We start from the raw sequence: 21,696 nt of genomic DNA, 5'->3' as shown, positions 1-21,696 counted from the left end.
TTGGTGTGCTTCCATGTGAAACAACTTAAAACACTTGCACACTTGGCTAAAGGGTTAAGGCATCATAAAGGGGTTGTGTCATTTACATTTTGAGTTGACTCGTGATTAATTGTCTCCAGCTTGGAAGGATCTATTTTTACTCTGTTTGGTCAGAATGATTGAAGACACAACTCTGGATTTGAAGCCCACCATGTCTTTTTCGTTTTTCTTTCCAGGTTTGAATGCTAATGTAGGTTTTCTGATTAGTAGTGCGGTGATGGTTTGTGTTTGTGAAGCGTGTTCTGAGATGAAGTTTGTGTAAGTAGAGCAAAATGTTTGTAATGCTGCACACAAATCTGTTAACAGACGAGTGAATGGCTCTGTTTTTATTAACAGTAAGAACAAATGCACATTGTTGAACAAATATAAAATGCATGAAACATTCACATATTAAAACAAAAAATAAATAAGAGGGTGGTATTCTTTACAAAAATAAGGAAAAAAAAACAACACTGATCTGACAACATGGAGCATTTAAAATAAACGTGTACCTAGGATTCACAGCCCCCCAATTTTTGATGATAAAATGGGGAAAACGGGTAAAATAATCAGAGGCTTTGTTTAAACACAGTTTTAGAGGCAAAGCTGTCACTTCTGATATCAGGCAGAGTGATGTCACTCAATTCATGCAACCTGTTGCTGCGTATTCATTTTGTCTGCATGGAATAAAACAATGTGCAAAATAAGTTTTTATCTTAGCTAAAGTTCTTTTAATCAATGCCCTTCTATTGTCAAAATGGGCACTTAGAGGCATTGAAAATATGTTTACAGAGAGAAGGAAATGAACACATACTCTGGTACCTAATTTACTATTGTAAGAGTATCTAAGTACAAATACATTGACTTTAAGTCATCATACTCTAGTCTAGACACAGACTATAAGCTGAAGAGATTCAGAAAATGGTTAGTCTCCATAAAGTTACTACAAAAGCAGCAAAGTCAACGAGAAGGTGGTTAATTGTACAGAAGTATACTGGAGCTTTCCCGCTTGGTAAAAACAACGAGCCGCCTTCGGAATTTACACGGATGTGGAGCAACATTACAAGCAAAACGAATAAAACAGGAGATGAGCTAATTACAAAAAGAAAAAAATAAATCACTGACAACTTTTAACCCATAGAAGGCCTTTTTGTGAGTTCTTCACTTTTAGATGGCACATTTACTAAAAACTAATTCCAGCAGCTTTTTCATGTTCAGGTTTTGAGTGTGACAAAAAAGATCAAACCATTAAAATCTACAGCAGCAGTATCTAAATATTGTAAAATATTTCTTTGAAACACTGACACTCAAACAGAAGTCACATCAGCTGTGACCAGAAAAAGTAGAAAACAGCCAATTAGAAATTAAGATTTACTTGAATAAAAGTTAGCACAAAGCTAAGGGCATGGATAATAGTGTTTTTCTGTGATGAATAAGCTCCTTAAATCTTTGATTTGTAGTTAGAAAATGGCTCTTGACATTCAGTAAAATAGGTGAACTGCAAAAGAATTTGACATAAAAACGAAACGCAATTTCAGGTTTTGCATAACAGCTTAATTTCAAGATGATCCTATTATTGGAAAATGACTTAAAAAAAAAACATGTAAACTTTGGTAAGTAATTATCATTGGTTTCCCTAAAAAACTGCTACTGCTGAGTAAAACCACCACTTGTTTTTTTTTTTTAGTAAGATCAACACAAACTAACTTGCAGATGTGTCCTGCATGTGCTCCTGCAGGGAAAAACTGTTTCCAGCTACTCAGAAGGAATTAAATGAGCAGAGAGGCATTTAAAATCCGTTTCAGATGGCTCAGTGGACGGTTACAACTCTGTAATATATGCAAAAGAAACTCTGCGAGTTGGCGTAATTTAGAAATAATCTTAACAGCTGTAAATTTAAAGCATGTCTACTTGTGTATGGGGTTTGTCATAGTGGTTATTTAAGGCTGCTGAAATATTCTTTGCAACAAACTCGTGATTATAAATTATTGCAGTTGTATTTTTTTTATTACAGTGTAAATAAAAGATGTTAAGAAAGTGTTATTTTACAATGCATTCAGTTTGTCTGAAGGTACTGTTTACTCTTAAAAGATGTCTTCAATCCTTGTTTTAGGGGACAGGAGGTTAAGCTGCTACTATTGTGGATGTGTTTTAAGGCATGTCCTCAGTGCAGGAAGGGTCCAGACACATGGAGAAGGCAATAGGAGTGAAGGAGACTGAACAACCACAGAGATCTGTCCACCAGGATGTCAGGTTGGCCGAGGAGCATGAACAGTCGGAGGACAACATGTAATTGTCAGTGTGTTTATGGGTCAGTTTCTGTATGAGCGTATGTCTGTGGTGCATAAGTAGAGGATTAGAGAGTGAAGCCTAAAAGCCGGTTTAAGCACTTCATTTCTGGCCGGGATATCTTTTGTTAAATCATCTTTTGACTAAATCATAATCCAAAATGTTGGTGCCAGCAGAATGGCCACAGTTCTGTCAAAAAAAAAAGAAACTTTCTACACCTGCACTGGTGTTAGAAACACTGATCACCATCCACCTGCACTCCCATCCAGACTCATGTTTATACGAATCAGCATTAAGAGTCACTTCCTGTTCATTTCTGTGCGATGGCCTCCTCTCCGCTCGGCCTCATGCGGTTAAAGGGCAACCCTCCGACTCCTGTTAACCCCAAACCCACACTGGTGTCTTGTGCAGTCTTCTCTGTGCTGGCAAAGGTAGTCTGTACTCTGGAGGAGGCTGCTGAACCTCCAGGCCCAGGAAGGCTCTCCGGCAGTGATTCTTTGGCTGGGGGCGCTGACCCAGGGCTGGTGGCAGAGGAAGAAGCTTTGATGGTTATGGGTTTTGTTGGGGTGGTGGGGCTGGTTAGGCCGAGGCTGGCCAAGGCATCCAAAGTCCCATCTGGGTCTACCATCACGTTGATCACTGAAAGAAAAGGAAGAAAATTAGTTTGTGGAAGATTTGAGCCAAAACATTGTTGCTTTAATCATCATAAATATTTAATCATAAAATAAATATTTCTCATTTGAGGCTCAGCAAGACACAGCTGACAGTGTAACTATATCCAAACTTCATTGTCCTACACACATATTGATTATGGATTTGGCAGCGCTGAGCATTAAAAATCTAGAATATTTATGTCTATTTGTTGCTGCTTTCTCTTGACATTCACAGTTCTCCATCAATGACCATAAATAAACCAATCACAATGCCTAATGATGTCACAGTGCATGTTGGAGGTGTGCTTGTCTGCTTCACCTTGGAGCTGCTTCTCGACTCTCTTCAGTTCCAGCAGAATCGAAGAGATTTCCTGCAGGGAGAAGAGGAAAGAATGATAAACTGATTAGTCCCTATTACTGGAATTTTCTTATCAAATATCATGAACACAAATAGGTTTTATTACCTTGTTGGATGTTTTAAGGAGTGGCAAGTCACTCTCTGATCTCAGTTTGCTCTCAATTTCATCCCAGTTCCTGTCCTTATCTTTGAACAAGATCCTGGGGAGAAACCAGAATTGAGAACACGTCTGTCTGCAAAGCTGTTTTTTTTTTTTCTCAGCGCAGCATTATGGCACAATGAGAGGTGGATCGACTGTTAGAAACACACATATATCACAAAGCAGACTCACCTGATCTTTCCTGCTGTTTTGTCAACAGAGTGTCTGATCTTGGATGACAGCTGAGACACTGAGTGGATAAGCAGGCTGTCCAACACCGCCTGAATACACACAAGAAGAGAAATTCACTGTGACAAATGACAGCTTGAAACTGAAAGCAGATGTTCTTGTGAAAGTCTCCTTTGGTGTCGTTTAGCTTCAGTTTGCTCCTCACCTCCTCTCGGTTCCAGGTGCGTCTCCTCAAGGCTCGAGGCTCCAGACTGTCAGGAGCTCTGGGTCGGTGCTCCACTGGTTTACCGTTAATCTCTGGTGCCTTATTGGTTGTGATAATAGGAGGGATTTTCCTGAAGTTGAGGCTCTCGTCAAAGACCCGATCCACCAACTGCGCCAACATGAGTGATGTGCAAGAAAGGGAAGAAGGAAGTCAATTTCAAAGTTTTCTCTTCATCTAACTCCATTTGACACAGTTAACTCAAAATGTGAAACATAAAGGAATAAAACGAAAGAAAGATGTAAATCAAAAAGAGCTAAAAAGCCTCTTATGACAAAAAAAAACTGGAAAAATGAAGGAATAAAAGCCCAGCAGATGAGGTATAACAGATGAATACCTCTAGCAGCAGAAGAAAGCTATGAAGCAGCCGTTTTATTAAAGCAAGGCAGCAGAAATGACAAGTTTGTTATGGAAGCGCACACTTTAAGAGCAGTAGAAGAAGAAGAAGAAAATATCGGGCACCTTTTTCATACTCTCCTGTATGTCCGGCTGCGTGGGACGTGCAGGGCCTACCTCTTCCCGGGTGTCGATGGCGGATCCCGGGGTGGTGGCAGCAGTGCTGACGGTGGTGCTGGGTGCGGTGCCGGATGAGCTGACTGAGTCGATTTCGCCAGCCACATCGTGGATCTCCCGGGCCAGAATCGCCAAGTCCTTAGCCAAGTCCTGGCTGATCCTGCGCACACAGGGGAATAACCTGTTAACCATCAGACAGGGTTCTTTAGGATGAGGGTAAACATGCTTTGAAGACAACAGCAAAAACAACAGACATCATATCGAGTATATATCAGATAATGAATCAGTCTTTAACTTTTGTATTAATGATCAATACCTGGCTATCTCTTCGCTATGTGCTGTCCAGTCTCTGATGTACTCCTCTTGCTCTTTCATGCGATGCTTGATCCCAACCCCACCAGTCGGACCTGGCACCACGCCTGAGCCTGTGGTAGTGCTAAGCCTCGAGCTGCGGTGTGGGACGAGGTGATGAGGCCGCACGTGGGAGCGAGCTCCGTGCTTCGGAGAATTCCGGCTGGAGCCGAACTCTTCTTCCGAGGTGGAGCCGTATTCCGGCGGCAGACGCCTCCACCTGTTGCTGCTGGATACTGTGAGGGGAATGGAAGGAGAATAGGAAATAAACAAGCATGCAAACATGAGAGGTTTTGTTAGTCAGGGAGCCTGCAGTCATTCCCGCTTTGATCTGACAGAGGCAGAACTTTGTAAACAAAAGAGGAAACAGGATTCCTCTTGTTTGTGGGGAAACAATGAAAACAAAGTTCAGATTTCAATATAACATCTGCAATGAACTCTCCTTTAGAGCAGAAAAAAAAAAGAAAAATGTATATTATTTAGAAAAAACTGTTATTCATGGATGGATAGCAAATTTAGTGATAATAAAACTATATTACACATCAAAACATAAGCAAATATAAAGGTTCTCTGGCTGAGGAGACAACAAAAGCATCCATAAAGGGGTTTATGTGCGGAACAAGGAGGATGTTGCATGTTATGCTTCAAGATGGTCACACGCCAACCCGATTAGTGTTGCTACACCATGATGAGGCGACGGCTTGCTTTATGAGTCTCTTTACAGTAAAATGGGACAAAGCGTTACAGTGTGAGAAAGCATTTGGGTCACCATCATAGTGTTACTTAATGGAGTTCCGGGAGAAAGCACAAAGTAATCATTGAAATGTCTGCTAGAGCTGGGTCATCACAGTTCCAGTTTTACTTCCTGTTTTTTTTTTTAAACAAAATTTAGAAATATGCAAAGTGGTCCAATAAAATAATTTCACTAATTAAAATGATGAAAATCTTCATTTTAAAATGTTGTTTTTGATTTGATTAAACTGCCTGCAGTTTCCATCAATGCAACCCAGGTCTGACATGTGCATACGCACACGCACACGCACACGCACACACACACACACACACACACACACACACACACATGCACTGCAAACAAGGAGTCTGATTCGGCTCTGTGGTCGTGGTACAGTACCCATCAGCTCTTCCTCTGCATCACCATCTGCAGGTTGGGGCTGAGGGCTCTCTGGACGATGAAAACCAATGCATAAGTTCACCACAACAAGTGTTTATACGTCGACACAATGAAGAATGGAAGGCGAGATTTATTTTATTTGACTAGATCATCGCATTTCTGTAAATACGTTTATGTTTACTCATCTTGTTTATGAGAATGGTGGCTGATTTGCTCACCTGTGGGCGAGCAGTATCCAGATGTACTGGTCTTCGTCTTGGTCTCGTTCAGTTTGGACACACTGTTGGCTCTCATCCTGGGTGTCAGTCTGTTCTCTGTGGGTGTCGATGAGCGTAAGCCGAGACGCAAAGCGGTCTCCGCTGACAGGCGGGGTGAAGAGGTGGCGGTCCGGCTCACTGTGCACTCTGAGTCACTACGGGCTGAGATGGAGCCCAGACGGTTCCTCCGTGGCTGAGCCAGCATGTCGAGCCGTGACATTCCCTTCCGACCAGACGGTGGCTTAGAGGTGGAGCTGGTGGTGGACACCTCGGAAGCCACGGAAACCCTGTCAGCGTCTGCTAGATCTGTATCTGATGTGTCTCCCAGCCGGGCGCGGCGAAGAAGGGAGGCTCTTGTGGGCCGCGGCTGAGGCAGTGAGGCTTGCTTACTCATGGAGGAGGCTGTGGCTGCTTGGAGAGTCCGGCTGGTTTTAGAGGAACCACTGATTGATGTTTTAGCAGACCTGCTGTCCAGTTTGGAGTGGAGGACATCCTCAGAGCCACGTCTAGGCCCAGAGTACCCCAAAGATCCAGAGTAGGTCTCCTGGTCTGAAGAGAGGACATCAGAGATGGGGAAGGAGGAAGTTTGGTCGTCATCGGTGAGATCCAAAGAAGGCTGCCGTGCTCTGGAGGAGGAGGATGGCTGAGTAGAGCGGCGAGCATCAGCCCGCGGCGTCGTTTCAGCTGTTCTACTTTTAGTCTTCCTCTCCAAGCGTTCCCGAGCGCTGGCGTTTGTGGTGCTGGTCTTGGAGGCCGTGCTCATGTTGCTCTTCTCCCGGTGCATGCTGCTGAGAGAACGCCGCTTCTGAACGCCACCGGCAGCTGCCTTTCTCTCTGCTTCTCCAGCCACGTGACTGGCCGTGCTTGCTGTGTCCACATCAGATTCAGGAGAGATAGAATCAGTCCGAGGGGGGACACCAGAACCGGAACCTTGAGTAGTGATGCCTGTTTTGCTACTTTTATGGTCAAGTTTGTTTTCGTCTCTTAACTTAGCCTCTAAGAATGCCATGACGGCTTCAGTGTCCTTCAGAAGTGTAGCGGTGTCCATGCTGCCCACAGAGTCGCTGCGCTCCAGCCCACCGCCGCCTCTGTTAATGCGAGGGATGAGCTCTGCTGGGACATTAGAGCTGGGCTTCTCAATAGTAAAGCTGCCCTGACGGACTAGAGGCTTTCCGGACTTGTCTCCTCCTTCTCCTCCTCCTTTTCTCTCCTCTGACCTCTTCCTCCGTTCGCTGCTGCCGGAGGTTCTGAGAGGAGTCTTAGACGGAGAAGCGGTGGAGCTTTGCTTGCGTTTACTGGTCATCTCACCGTCCTCCATGGGAACCGGGGACTCCCCGTCTCCCTTATTCTCCTTCTCTTGGGGCTCGGTGTCCTGTTTCTCTCCTATCTCAGACCTAAGAGCTTTCGGACTGGATTTAACCCGGGGGTCATCCACAGGGAGCTGGGGGAGGGTCCTGCGTTTACGGTCTGTCAAACTGGAACAGGCATCACCTTTGCTGAGGAGTGCACCAGACTCAAAAGCATCAGTTCCTAGGCACAAAACAAAAGTCATTTAATATTAGATTCAAGATTTTAATATTCCAGGATTAAATGGATTTTTCAAAATTGGCTTTAAAACATGTTTTCAAAGACTTTGGGTTTACTCCATCTGAAATGTTTTATCTAGCAATTCGATTCTGAGACAAATGATTAAATACCTCTCTCTTTGTGTAGGAAGGTGGCTACTTCTGCTCCAGAACCCTCTGGGTCTGTCCTGGTGTGATTGGCAGCTAAACTAGCCCACTCAGAAACCCAGCTTGAATCACCAGGAAGGGCCTGAGGCTACACAAATCGTTGGGAGACAAGAGAAGGAAATGGAACAGAAAACATTGTTATAACAGACAGTTAATGCGGCTAGGAGCAGCATAAAATAAAGAGAGCAAATAAGAAGAAAATGTTCATCCAAAACTACTGAAGTTTATGAGAAACATGATTATAAAGGTTATCCAGCCAAGTAGGAATAAAGGAGGCGTCATAGCATAACCGTCCTGACTCAGGGTGGTGCGTATCAGTGATTTACTACATAATTCCACATGACAACGCAACACAATGCTAAGATGTTGCTTGTCATTTTAGTTGAGAAAAAGACCTGCACCTAAACAGCATATAGACAGAAATAACAGCCAGTTAGGCTGTCAGTGCAGATACACACTACTCCCTCCTTCTGATGAAATTGCCTGGAGGACTGAGCTTGTCTTTCCTCATCTCAGTATGATCTAGGTCACTCACTGGGAGCATTCGCCTCCTCCATTGAACAGCGTTGTGAAATAAAGTGGTCAAGTCACAGCAGTGACTGCTGCTCACATTATAAACCCAAGCTATGAATCTTCACCTTCTTTTGTTACACAACGCCAGGCTGAAAACTCTGTGAAATACTAAAGTTCATTTCTTGTGGCGGGGGGGATTTCTCCAAACCAAGAGGAAGCTGATAAAATAAGGAGTCATGAGCACCGAATCAGAGGTTGATGCTGTTTGAGTAGAAAAAGGGAAGAAACATTAAATAAAACCCCCGGTTTTCTACCTCTTTCACAACCTCTCTTGTTTTCTTTCCTTTTCCTTCCTTCAGGTCTGAGAGAACCGAGGCATCTGTGTTCTCCTGCACACCGAATACCTACAAATAATGACATACAAGAGAGAGCAAACACTAACAATGTAGCAGAATGTGGGTGTGTTACTCGTGTACTTCATGCAAAATCTTGTCCTTTTATGTGACAATGTAGTCTTACTCCTTATTCTCTTTTTATTATTTAAGTACCATTTGCCCTCTTAAAAAATCAATGCCATTATCACTCTTCTGCAAAACTCCCGATAAACAAAATGTACTGAACGAATAGAGCTTGTTGTGTTGAAGTACTAGTTAAACAACACTGACACAAACAGAAATCACATGCACAATTTATAAAAGGAGGAGAGTGAGAGTGGACAGCTGTGAGCAGAGCGCCAATTAGTGTGTCAGCTAATTACAGGGATTAGCATAACAACACTTCCAGTTCAGAATGTAAGGCACTCACACTCAGACGGACAAAAAGGACACCCCACTAATTATACTGCTGTTTATCTAAGCATAACACCTGCATATAACACTAATGGACATGTGCAAATGTAAGATGTCATTTTGGAAATTCTTCTTTATTCATATGCAAACATAGAATATAATAACCCAGGGGCAACAACTTAACCTCCAAAAAGTAAGTTTGTGTTGGCAGCCAAAAGTTCTGAATCTAATAGACGACAATTAAAATGCTCAGTCAGTTTAAGAAAGTATTTCATTCAATTTACTTAAAATGGTGATTAAATTAAGCTAGCAAATTCTCCTAAATCTCATGCCAAATCATCTAAATATAAGACTTAGTTTTTTGCTTCTTGTCATTCTGTTGCTTTCAGCTGTATGTTGCAAAACAAGAGCAGCAGTGGGAACCTAATGGTGGATATTCAGAATCCCAAGAGCATTGTTTAATAAAAACAGGACAGTGCTTGATGGAGAAATCTCTCTAGGCTATTACAAAAGCATTAGGTGTACCAATGGGACAGAGCTAAGAAGTGGTGGTCAAGCAAGGCCACAAAGAGATGATAGCATTGTTTTAGCAGCAACAGCACCAGACGGTCTCACAGGACTCACAAACCGTAAAAGTGCAGACAAAGCAGGTAATAAAGAGACTATTAACTTTGGTCTGATCTGTTTGTTTGGTCAGATTTTTTTCTTTTGAATTAGGTTGAAATTATACACATGTCATTCTAGTAGCTGCTGTTATGATGACAAAGTTGTAAATTGCAAGCTCTTTCGTTTTCAAAATGCAGTGACTTTTAAAGAGGAAACCAAATAAAATGTCCTGCCTGCGATAAATCACAAATATGACAGATTACATCTTTAAATCTTAACCAGTACAAGTGGTAATGAAGTTGAAAACACTGAAATAGGGACACTAAAATGGTTCGTTATGCAGAACGGTAATCAGCCTGTTCAACAGCCTTTTTAACTAACTGATGTTTTTAGCTTTGGATACAAAATTTCCTTTTGAGGACTCAAAGTATCCTGGATATTTCTAAATCTGAATCAATCCACGATTAAAGGTTCTGTAAAGACTCGCATAAAAACAAGAAATCTCTGTTTCTAGTAGTTGTTTGTTTTAAAATGTAATTATTAGAAGAGAAGGTCTCATATATGTCAACATTCATAAAAGCAATTTATGCTACAGGGGGAAAGAGAGAAATCATCCCAATCGAAGCAAACTGCTGTAAAACATCTGAAGTCATTGTTTCCTACAATAATCTACGACTATTCATCATCTGACTTGTATGAATGGAGTGGTTATAAAATGGACTAATGTGGATTTGTTTTAATTAGATGAACACAATAAAGTTGCATGAACTGATTATGGGTACGATTACATGATGATTTTTAATTTGGAATTAATCATTCAGAATAAAATAATTCGAAATTAACATATTCTCCTTCAAGTTTACATGAAAAAAACAATTCAGAATGAAGGTTTACATGAAACACGTCCTCACTTAATTTCTCTTCAGAGCGGCGGGTTGGGAAGGGTTCTGATTGGACAGAGAGCGACGTGACGTATGACGTATACCAGAAATAAACAAAGTTGGCTCCGTGCTTCTCATCTTTTCAGTCGTAACTTGTAAAAACTACATAAGTACCAGTTTAGCCGCTATTTTTTTGAAGTACCAGCTCAACACGAGCATACTACTTCACTTTTTGGAGCAACTTAGAAGAAAAAGAAAGATAGACCACCAAACACGGGAGGCAAAACAACAGGCGTCATCAGGACAGGACAAGGTAACGAGCATGCTCAGAATGACCAGAATTAACTTAGAGCGGAATTAAGGTTTACATGACAGAGGAATTAAATAGTTCAGAATTAAAATGCGAATAAACCAGCTTCTTACATCAGAATTAGGTTTAATTCAGAATAGAAATTTGCATTAGGAATTAAGTGTTTATATGGTTATTTTTCATCAGTTTAAAGCGGAATGAACTTTTATTCAGAATTAAACAGGAAATAAAACTCCCATGTAAACGCAGCAAATGTTTAAAGTGAATTCAGAATACTTTGGTGTGAATTGGCACAACTAAAGCTGAACTGAACTGCACATTCCTACCTTGTCTATCATGCGCCTGGCCTCCTCTTCCTCTGGGTTCCTGTTCTCCAGTTCAATAGTGTAAGTCCCCTTATCGCTGTGGTCATCTTCTGCCTCCCCTCCAGCTGTTTCTGCTCCTCTGCCCACAACTGAGGTGTCTTCACTCGGGCTGGTAGGGCTGCCTGTCGCCAGGCCGGTACTGGCTGAACTCCGACCAATACTTGGATCCTCTGACCTCTGTTTCAGGAGCACACGGGCAGCTGTTGGGGCGCCTACTGCCACTGTAGCTGGTATTGGAGCAGGGACCTTACCTGGAAGGTTCACACATGAAGCAGAATCACAATAAACATACAAACATGTATGTTTTCCAAGAAGATCACAGTTATAATGGGACATTTTTTTAATTGACATGTAATTTAAGAAACAAATAATTACCTGAGTCTGAGGCAGTTGTTGCAGATGTGGAAATACTAAACACCTTGGGGTGAGATGGAGGTTGTGGACACAGTCCCTCCCCGCCAGCTCCTCCCCCAAGCAGAGGGGCGGTCTGAGAGAACGAATATGACCGACGCTTGCGAGGGTTTTCCTCGTCGTAGAACTCGATCATAAAGGCTGTGCGCGTGCCAGTTGCTCTGGTACCGCTCACGGTAGTGTTTCCCCCTCCTACTCCTCCTCCGCTTACGTGGCTGTGGGTTGTTTTCAGGCGTTCCTCAAGAGCATGGCGGCGATTAGCAAAACGTAGGCCCAATCCATTCTCCGAGTCACTCTGGGTGCCATCCTCATGTTTGCTGCCTGCTGAGACACAACGAGAAGAAAACACCTGAGTTCACTAACACGATCCATTTTAGGCAATAACAAGTGTCTGTTGGAGGAAGTATTACTAAATGTACAACTTACTATCTGAAAAACGTGTCTATTTCATGAACTCTGCAGCTGTAACAGGTAACCTATCCATTACAGCATTATAGTGAGAGTATGACATGTAACAATGACTCATTTAAACATCAATGTCAGCTAGACTCAGCTGTAAAATCATGCTGTATTTCCAGTGTAATGGTAGAGGAAACACTGAGTTAGCTTCCCAACATCACCATAGCAACAGAAAACAGCTGTTGTCAATTCCAGTTCAACACATGCAACTATCTAAATGTCCACATCATCAACATAAGCCCCACACAAACCACAGCAGTACATACACCTAAAGGAACAGCTATTGTGTACACTGCAGCCCAAATCAAGGTTTATGCAAACAATTAACAACGAACACACACTTTTCGCCTGATTCCAATTATGCAGCCATCACCCTAACTTGTGATTTACCTACCACATTACTGCAGTCTCATTTTCTCATCTGTCTGGGTTGAATCAGCAAGTCCTCTCAGTATCATGTAGACACTGTAGACAGTGTGCCACACTAATCCAGACATGCCACCCACACGACTACTGGCCCTGCCTACTTTACTGCCAGTGAGTTAGGAGAAGGGGGAGGGGATGAGGAAGACATGGAGGGAGAAGCAGAGTAGAATGCTGTATGTGTGAGTGGGTGTGGGTGTGTGTGTGTGGTGGGGGGCGGGGGGGGGGGGGGGAGGTGGGTTAGGGAGTGAGGAGGAGGGGAAGTGAAAGGGTAAAAGGGAAAGAAAAGGGGAGGCTGAACAGGGAAAGATGGTTGGGGGATGTGGAAATACACGGGGGTGGATGGAAACAGAGAGTGGATTAGGTGAAAAAAAAGAGTGAGGGAGGCTCAGGATTTGGTGTGTTGCCATTTGAGTTGACAGTCGCTCAAACCTAGCTAAGCAGATAGCTATCTAGAAGTGTGTTATTTGAGAAGGAAAGGGGCAAAACCAGCTTCTATTTCACACATCGCTTGCAAGAATCAATACATGGTTTTATTTTCCTCACTGTGCTCATATCTAAAAAATAACGCATGCTTAAAAAAATCCGGAGCATGAGCATGGATCTACAGGGAAAGCAATGCATATTTATTTGTATAGCACACTGCAAAAGTGTTGTACATAAAACATTAAAGATATTGCAGCAGGGTGCAGAGAAAGCATTAAAAGTACAGAGAAAACTAACTTTTGAAAGAAATGAAAGATATAAAAAAAAGAAAGAAAATAAGACAGAAAAAGCTTAAATAAAATAAGATAAAATGGAAGAAATAAAAGTTTGACTGTGAGGAATTACTAGCTGTTATATTCTTATACTGCAACATTATGCAGTAAGCCTCATTACTACTAACCAGTAGTAATAACATTTTTTACAGTTTAGATTCTCATTTGCACACAGGTACACAGATAACCTCCCTCCACACTGGTAGCTAACCATGTTAAAACTGGTCGACATTTCCGAAGAGAGGAAAAAATGTCTGGTCCAAATAAGGCCCACGCCTACTGTTTTGTTTGGCCCATATTTGCCTTAGACTTTAGGCTTTGATGATATGAAAGTGTAGCTGACTAAAACTCAGCAACATGACCAGGACACCTGGCCCACAAGGAAATCGGTATCTATGTCCACATAAGCCCCTCATATATGCGGTCAAGCTGGGCAGACAGTGCTCGTGAAAGAGTCTCTGTTATATCAAGCATTTTTCCAATAAAACAAAAGTTAAAAATATACAAATAAATAAAATATTTGAATTACATCTGGCCCACAGAGCACTTGTCAGTCCCATAACTGAGTTGTAACTATGAAAAGTAGCCCAGACTATGCCAAAACAAATCTTCTATTTAAGTTACAACAATAAGTTTGAGTTTCTAATACCATGATAAGCCTACTAAATAGCATGAGTTGAATAATTAATCAATATTTCCTGTTCATAGTGTTATGTTTAGGGTAAACAAGGACTTATGATTTGTCTGTGTTTTCACTTTAACTAAATAAAAGACCCCAAAATGACTAAATGTTTTCCTGGAGAACTGATTTATGATGTTTGATCCTCTATCATCATAGTGCATTACAGCATTTCTATTTTGTTGTTTTATTTTTACTTTGGCTGTAGCAAAAACTTGTGTAAAAACTCTGGAGTGAGAACTGTTGAAGTTAAGATAACAGAAATCTATCAGTATTAATATCAGTATAGGTGGTGAATGTACTTAAAAGAGCTTAACAGTACTTTAGTGCATGAAAATTAAATATGCATTACAATAAAACATTATCTTTAAAGTTAATTTAAAAAAAATTATCTTAAAAAAAATATATCTTTAAAGTGGAACTATTATGTGCATTTCAGGCTAATTTATTTTTATTTCTGAGACCAGAAGGTCTGGGATTGATCGAGTTATTGTCACAAATCACTTTATTTACTTCAGACCGACCCTCTCCATAGGCTGTCAGATCAGCCTGCGGGCAAAACGAGTGGATTGAGACTCTTCCGCATTAGGCCCCGCCTCCCGCCACCGCGCTACATCGGGAGCGCGCACCGCAACTGCTTTCGCCGTCATTGTAACATCTCATAAACAGAAGGATTAGGCGAATATGAACTCAATAAAAAAAAACAAAATACAATGTCGCATATAGCATACAGCCCTACATGTTGGAACCTGAATCAGAGCCTGAAAATGAAGTGGAAAACAGCAACCCACAGCAACGAATGCAGCAGGATGTCTCTCTTTGGTAAACTCACCAGCCATCGTTGGAAATAACTTTATCCGATGTTTTCCACCCGCCTGATGTATTTGTACATGCCCTTGTTAACCAGTAGAAGGTAACCAATCACCGAACCTTATTCCCCGGGACGTCACAAGGATTTCCAAGTAGAAAAAACTCTCTAAAACGACGCATTTTTCGTCGCCATGGAAACCGAACGGAGAGCGTGCTGGAACTCAAACTCAAATTCAAACATGCGTTTAGGTGATAAAAAACAGTGTCGTTCACATGTCTGATGAGGATTCAACACTGTAACACTGTAGAAAGCTCAGAAAACTCCAAATACCATAATAGCACCCCTTTAAAGTTAATTTAAAACAATCTATCTTCAGCTCATTCATCTACAACCAATGAGCAAATCTGATTGTGAGTTGGTCACATCACATAGAAACCACAGGATAGTTAACTTTAAACAGACATAAACGTTGTAGTTTCTGACACATACTAGCACGTTGTCTACGTAGAAGTTCCTCACTGCGAGTTAGGCAGGCACAAAGAGACGGATCCTGCTGGCGGGTGGGAGTTTGGCACCACAAGAGCACACAAAGCAGCCTTTTTCCCCCAAAAAGAAAAGTGAACTGAACCTGCTCCACAATGTTCAGAGATAAAAGCAAGCTGGATCCACAACCTAAAAGTTACAATAACAAATTCCAATCATTTTTCTAACATAATAATAAAAAATTAAAATTTTACAACCTAAATATTCATCAAGCAAGGACTTCTTAAAGGCAGGATTGTGAGGATTGTGAGAAGTCCCTACACACTGTAACACCAGAAAAAGAAACACACTCTGCTATTTCTTAAATTAGTCAAAGCAAGATATGCAGACATTTTTAATCCATTTATCTTCTTTGTAAGCTTAATTCAGTTTTCTTAATATGATGCTTTTCTTTTGTATGTTTCAGGCATGAGTGTTTTTGCGAGCATCTGCATCAATCCACAACCTTTTGGTTTATCTTTGATAAATATGTTTTGCATTCCTTACTTGCCACATGAACTAATAAACCAGTCAGGTACATGGAGAAATTTTGTTAAGTCTGATATAATAAACCTAATTTCTCTTTTATCATCATTTATCATCATTTTGTTTTAAAAGTTTGTTAAATAAATAATAAATCTTGTCATAAATCACTAAAGCAAAATAAACTGCTGACGTATTCCTATAATTGTTTCTACATTTTAGTATTCCAGCAATTCTCCCGCCCTGAGCACATTTCTGGGCCTGAGGCTTATTTTTCCTGCTCCAACGTTCACATTTATTCTCAATAATACCTAATAAATCATACATCCTATTAAAAATAAGAGCAAGGAAGCATAAAGAGAAGGACTAAAGCAAGCAGTGGAGCGTTACAGTAGGTTGAACAGATCAGCAGATATGCAGTAAGAGGCAGGTCTTTCATGCTGCCTCCCCAGACAAAGAGGCCCTTGGCATGGCCAGGGGAGAACAGAGGTGTCTGTGAGAGTCCAGTGCTCTGTCCCACTCGCCCCACCATGACTCACAGTGGAGCCGTCCTCTGGCTCAGCACACGAACACACAACCAAACACCCAAAACAAGGATGCACTGACTTTACATGGTCACACAGTTGCACAAAGCTCAAGTAAATAGAGAATTGTACCATATGCCAGCATGTTCTTCTGCAAAGATAGTTGAATTTTAACTACTGAATCTGTTAAGCAATTATATATTCAAACTGAGAGTCACATCCAGCGAGGAATTGCACACATCTTTAGGTGTTATGGTGATTCACACACAGCAGTTTGTATTTCAAGCAACCAACAAAATAAAGAAATAACCTGTACATCCTCAAGAAGAAGAGAAAGACTCACCTTGATGCCTGAAAATCACAAGCGTTGAATCAACTTACACCTCCAAATTTCCTCCCTGAACCTCTAAGACACACCCTACGCAGATTTTTACACAGCTCCTCTCACACATGCTGCACTGCTTGTCTGCAGATCAGTGCTGAGCATGTTTCAAACATGCACATACAGCAGACAAGACGCGGTGAATTTCAGCCACACCAATTCGCATGTGAGCAGCACATGCTTCACTCACACCCCCGGTCAGCGATGAAACGCATTTCACATGCGAGCGGCTGCAGCCCAAACACACACGCACAAACAGATGTTCACAGCTAGATCCTGTTCTTTGTAAATGAACGTCTGAATTCTCTGCTTCCCTTCCATCATCACTGTTACTATAACAACTATCAAGCAAATCCTGCTCCCTCTTCCGTTGCCACCTCCCTTTCTGCGTTGCTGCAGTCCACACAACAAGCCTCTATCCCTCTCCTCTTTGCTTTTTTTAACCACTCACCTTAGCTGCTATTGCTGCAAAAACTGATGCAACTGCTGCTTTTTCCGCTTCTTCACGCTCTCACCTGTCTCCTCAGCTTACCTTATCTGTTTCACACCTTGCATGTCCAACTCCTGCATCAATAGAAAGCTTTCTATCCTGCTGTCTATCTATCTTTTATCTAGCTTTATTTACACACTCCCTCCTTCATTTGCTCTAAGCTCAACCATTTATTTCCCTACCTCTTCTATTTCTTGGTTTCTTTTGACTCAGCAGTCAAAAAGTCAGTGAGTAAATCAATCAGTTAATTAGAAAATCATCCATTAGGCGAGCCAATTTGTCAGCCAGTTGACATGCATGTTGGTTGTACTAACTCCGTCTAATAAATTAGCACGCCAACCTTCCAGTTCTACCTCACAGATCTCCCTTTTCATCAGCATACAAGCCCCCTACATTTCAAAAACTTTATCAAGTCTTCATTTAATTGACTCATGACCAGAATGAAGCATAGCATCAAATATGAACTTCTCTCACAAGCAGCTGGTTTTTTTTTTGAAGGCAAGAGCTGACCCATTAACTAAGCTATATGTAAAAAGAACCCAATATTTTACACAATTCTCAAAGTTTTATCTAACATATAAATATCTAAAATTGGCCTCAAAGCTCACACTGTGGACGCCCATGATGAAAAACAACAAGAAATCCGATTTAAGGCCACTTAAAAGCATTTGTGATGAAGTATTAACTGCTGTTCGGGAGCACAACTATAAAATGCTCTTCAAACTGGATAATAATTCTGTGAATGGTGTAAAAAAAATAAAAAATAAAAAAAATAACTAAGGGAGCTCAGCCTTGTCATTGGTTGTCAGAGAAAAGTAGACAGAGGGTTTAAATCTTTGGCTTTGCCAGCAGCAAATCCCTCTGCTTGCTGCAGCCAAACTTTTCTAAAACTAACAAAGAAATAACCAAATCCTCATGCAGGAAAGAACAGCACTGCAGCCACTTTCTGAGACAACCACGGGCTCCAGGATGACTGAGAAATATATGACCCATCTTTTAAATCATCATCACAGATCACTGAGACAAAAGATTAGGAATAAATGTGTCATGTGTTAGTGACGGAATGCAAAGGCAACATCAGGCTCCTGGTTTTCAAAATGAAGAAGGCCTTGACATCCCTCATTAAAAGCTCATGCAGTCTATAGGATAAGGATATAACAATGGAAGTAAGGCCATGTATTACTTAGAGATGCTCAACTTAGTTACAAAAAAGAAATATTTTGCTCACTTAATGCAAAACCCAAAGCATAAAACACTTGAGAAGCGCAACAGGGATGGATGCACCGATGGAACGGCAGCACAACCTAATCTGTTAATCATTGTGCAAAAGACACTAATATGATAAATACATCCTACTAGTTAAGGAATATCTCACATCCAGTAACTTCACAGCTCACATTTAAGTAAAATTGTTCCCCAAAATAGAGTTTAACTTGATCCGACATGTAGAAAAGACTTGATATTTATGCAGTTGCTGTTAGTCACACTGAGGAATCCACCCATCAGCTTACTGCAATGTAAGGCATTCATTTCTTTTTTATCTTAACTGCATTATTACAAGAATCAACACTTGTTAACGTAAAAGGGCAGTTTAATATTAATTGAAATGTGTGATTTAATTTAATTTTTTATATCATTTTTAAGCCAATGCTTTGCCAGAAAAACAGTTAAGATAGAAAAAAATATTAAATGGTTGAGTCACAGTTGATCTAAGTGGTGCTCCCAGATTTTATGCTGGAGCATCGGTCTGAAAGAGGCTGGAGCCAGGGGAAAGGACTAATCAGTTATCAGTTATCACTTAGCTATGTAATGTATAACAGCTAAAATACCTGATAACTCCAAAAGGAATATTATTAAAGACTGTAATTAAGATAGTTTGGGTGACAAAACCAAAAAGTGTTATAGTGAAAATAAATATATAAAACAAATAGAAAACAACTTGCACCTTTGAGTCTTTTGAGATGGACCGGTACGTCGCTCTTGATGCTCTTGCTGTCTTCCTCCGTGGACTCGCTGCGCACCAGCGTGGGGTCATTGTGAGCCAGCCAGTCAGCTACCTTGCTCTCAGATGCCATCATGGCAGCTTGTAGCGTGCTCAGGTCCCTGCCTCCTGCGCCTCCACCTCCTGATCCACTCTTCTTGGAGCGAGACCTGTGGTGGTCGGGTGTGAACTTTGACACATGGTCTTTAATGGTGACTTTTCCAGGAGAGGTGTTGTCAAACTCTATGGTGAAGGACGCATGTCCTTGAGCTGTGGAGCAGACGGTGTAGCTTTATTACTGCCATCAGTCAGTCCTAAACATAAGCCTGCAAACTGAAACACTCAGTGTAACGCGGTTCTATGCTGTTACAAAGATGATGGCGACGTTGGTACTATGTTGGGATTCATTTGTTCATTCTCCTAACTGCTTAATCTGATGAAGGGTTGCTGGGAAACTGGAACCTATCCCAGCAGCCTTTGGGCGAAAGGCAGGTTAACCCTGGACAGATCCCCAGTCCATAGCAGGGCCACACAGAGGCAAACAACCACTCACAATTTAGAGTACCCAATTAACCTAACAGGCATGTCTTTGGACAGTGGGAGGATCGAACCAGCGACCTTCTTGCTGTGAGGTCACAGTGCTAACCATCCTGCTACCATGCAGCCCCACTCAGATTCATATAATATACAAACATATAGTATGCATGTATGTAAAAAATGTATGGCCTCTGTTGCAGAGCAGCTGTAACTCTGTTTTCTCTGCTCTAACAACGGCCACTTCCTGTTTCGTTTCTGTGTACCATAAAGGATTTCTCATTAAAGCCATTATAGCACTGAAAAGTTACAAGGTAAATACAGTATAATACTGTAGTAATGTCACAAATTAACACTATATTGTTTACTATATAAGCTGATATAACAATTAAAAAAAAAAAACATAATCACACTGTTGACTTTACCTTACATTCCCATATTCAATACACACTCCATGAACATTTATTTATAACATAACTGTTGACTGCATTTCACCTGTAGTGAGGTGGCCGTGAGTGGAGGCACCCTCTGTATCCTTGGTGGGAATCTCGTGGATGCCATTACTGGCCATATGACCTTCCTTGGTGGGGATCTCAAAGTAACTGGATTCGTGAGCAGAGGATGCATGAAGGCTGTCCTCCTTCGCTTTATCTCCTCGACGGGCCTCTTTGCTCTCTGCATTTGGGAGGAAAAAATAGTTACAGATTTGCATCTCAACGTTTGGTGATTTAAGAAAACTTATTCAAATTTTCTGAACTCGTATAAGAAATAAATAAAATAAGAAAAAAAAACTTATTTCACAGTGATATGAAGCTGCCCCGAGTAGTCATGAGAATATTTTGTTTGGCTTGTGTTTAACATCGTAGTGAGTGCATCTGCAGCCTGTTGAAGCTTCTGATTTTATCTTGAGCAGGGAAACATTAACTTGATGAATACAAATGTGGTACAGCCAAAGATGGATACCAGGGTTCATTATAATCAAGGTGAAAGGTCAGGTCAGAGTTTGTTCTTTAGCTCGAGTCGGGAAAATTCACATAGACATTCAGTATCTTCGTCACCCTTTGTCGCTCAAAGAACAAGTGCAGGTACAGCTCTGTGAAATCCATTTAGAGGCTTGACAACATAAAGCACTTACTTTCTCATCTGTTTGTATTAACAAACAGAGCCTCTGTGGGATGGGAATATGATAAATGATACTTTCAGAAATTAGAGGGGCCATCTGCTTCATGTTGAGGAGAAAGTGTAGGAACATATGGCAATTGACAAGAACAGACAAGGAATAGTAGAAAAAAATCGCATGTAAAAAGCATTTAGTGAATTTCTTATGAATTGTATATATAATTAAAATAAGACTGTTCTTCTTAAGGACTCAGGAGACAATGTAGAATCTTTCCAAAATATGATATGTGCATTAAAAGCCTCATTTTAAACTTTCTTTCCTTTCATTTAGTTCAGCTGATAGAAAAGAAAATCTCATTGGCAGGATTGGTGCTTGCCAGCATAAGCTGCTCAGCAGTTTTAGAAAGACTTGGAATACAGTTTAAAAAACATACAATATGAGAGTAATGCAGCAAATTAACAGAGAAAATAATGCCACATAAACAAAACTAAATAAAACACTATGTAGTCATGCTTAAACTCCACCGTAAACATCTAAACCAACGTTTCCATTGTGATATATAAATATGTAAGCAATCATGATTTTAGTTTAAATCAAAACATGCATGGTCATGGTTTTAACTACAATCACAATTTTCTAAATCTAAATTTAACAATTTGTTCATTTTTCTATCCAAGTTTTGAATGAACTGAGACAGATACAGAGCAAATGAACCAGTTAAACAAAGATAAAAACTACAATATCATCATTAAATGATATACA

The 21,696-nt window shown here is 40.9% G+C and overlaps 1 protein-coding gene across 7 annotated transcripts in view; it reads right to left on the bottom strand.

Annotated features, from left to right (window-relative positions):
* Positions 1-34: 34 nt before the first annotated feature.
* The window catches only part of cep170aa (centrosomal protein 170Aa), a 45,722-nt gene continuing 24,060 nt past the window's right edge, over positions 35-21,696 (bottom strand). Inside the window, exons 9-23 of one of the 7 annotated variants that reach the window (XM_079248462.1) lie at positions 20,310-20,489; positions 19,245-19,550; positions 11,733-12,089; positions 11,319-11,608; positions 8,722-8,811; positions 7,859-7,982; positions 6,123-7,691; positions 5,905-5,955; positions 4,738-5,008; positions 4,371-4,602; positions 3,852-4,019; positions 3,650-3,738; positions 3,425-3,518; positions 3,280-3,331; positions 35-2,946 (exon numbers count right to left, since the gene is read on the bottom strand). In XM_079248462.1, coding sequence (XP_079104588.1) covers positions 2,618-2,946; positions 3,280-3,331; positions 3,425-3,518; positions 3,650-3,738; positions 3,852-4,019; positions 4,371-4,602; positions 4,738-5,008; positions 5,905-5,955; positions 6,123-7,691; positions 7,859-7,982; positions 8,722-8,811; positions 11,319-11,608; positions 11,733-12,089; positions 19,245-19,550; positions 20,310-20,489 — 4,202 coding nt within the window. In that variant the 3' untranslated portion in view covers positions 35-2,617. The remainder of the gene's footprint in view (positions 2,947-3,279; positions 3,332-3,424; positions 3,519-3,649; positions 3,739-3,851; positions 4,020-4,370; positions 4,603-4,737; positions 5,009-5,904; positions 5,956-6,122; positions 7,692-7,858; positions 7,983-8,721; positions 8,812-11,318; positions 11,609-11,732; positions 12,090-19,244; positions 19,551-20,309; positions 20,490-21,696) is intronic. The other 6 variants (XM_079248465.1, XM_079248463.1, XM_079248466.1 and 3 more) reach the window with 6 other exon arrangements.

This window comes from Telmatherina bonti, assembly GCF_933228915.1.
Source record: "Telmatherina bonti genome assembly, chromosome: 11".
Taxonomy (NCBI): Eukaryota; Metazoa; Chordata; class Actinopteri; order Atheriniformes; family Telmatherinidae; genus Telmatherina; species Telmatherina bonti.
The sequence above is the reverse complement of the archived record's forward strand: the minus strand, read 5'-3'. Positions and strand labels throughout refer to the sequence as shown.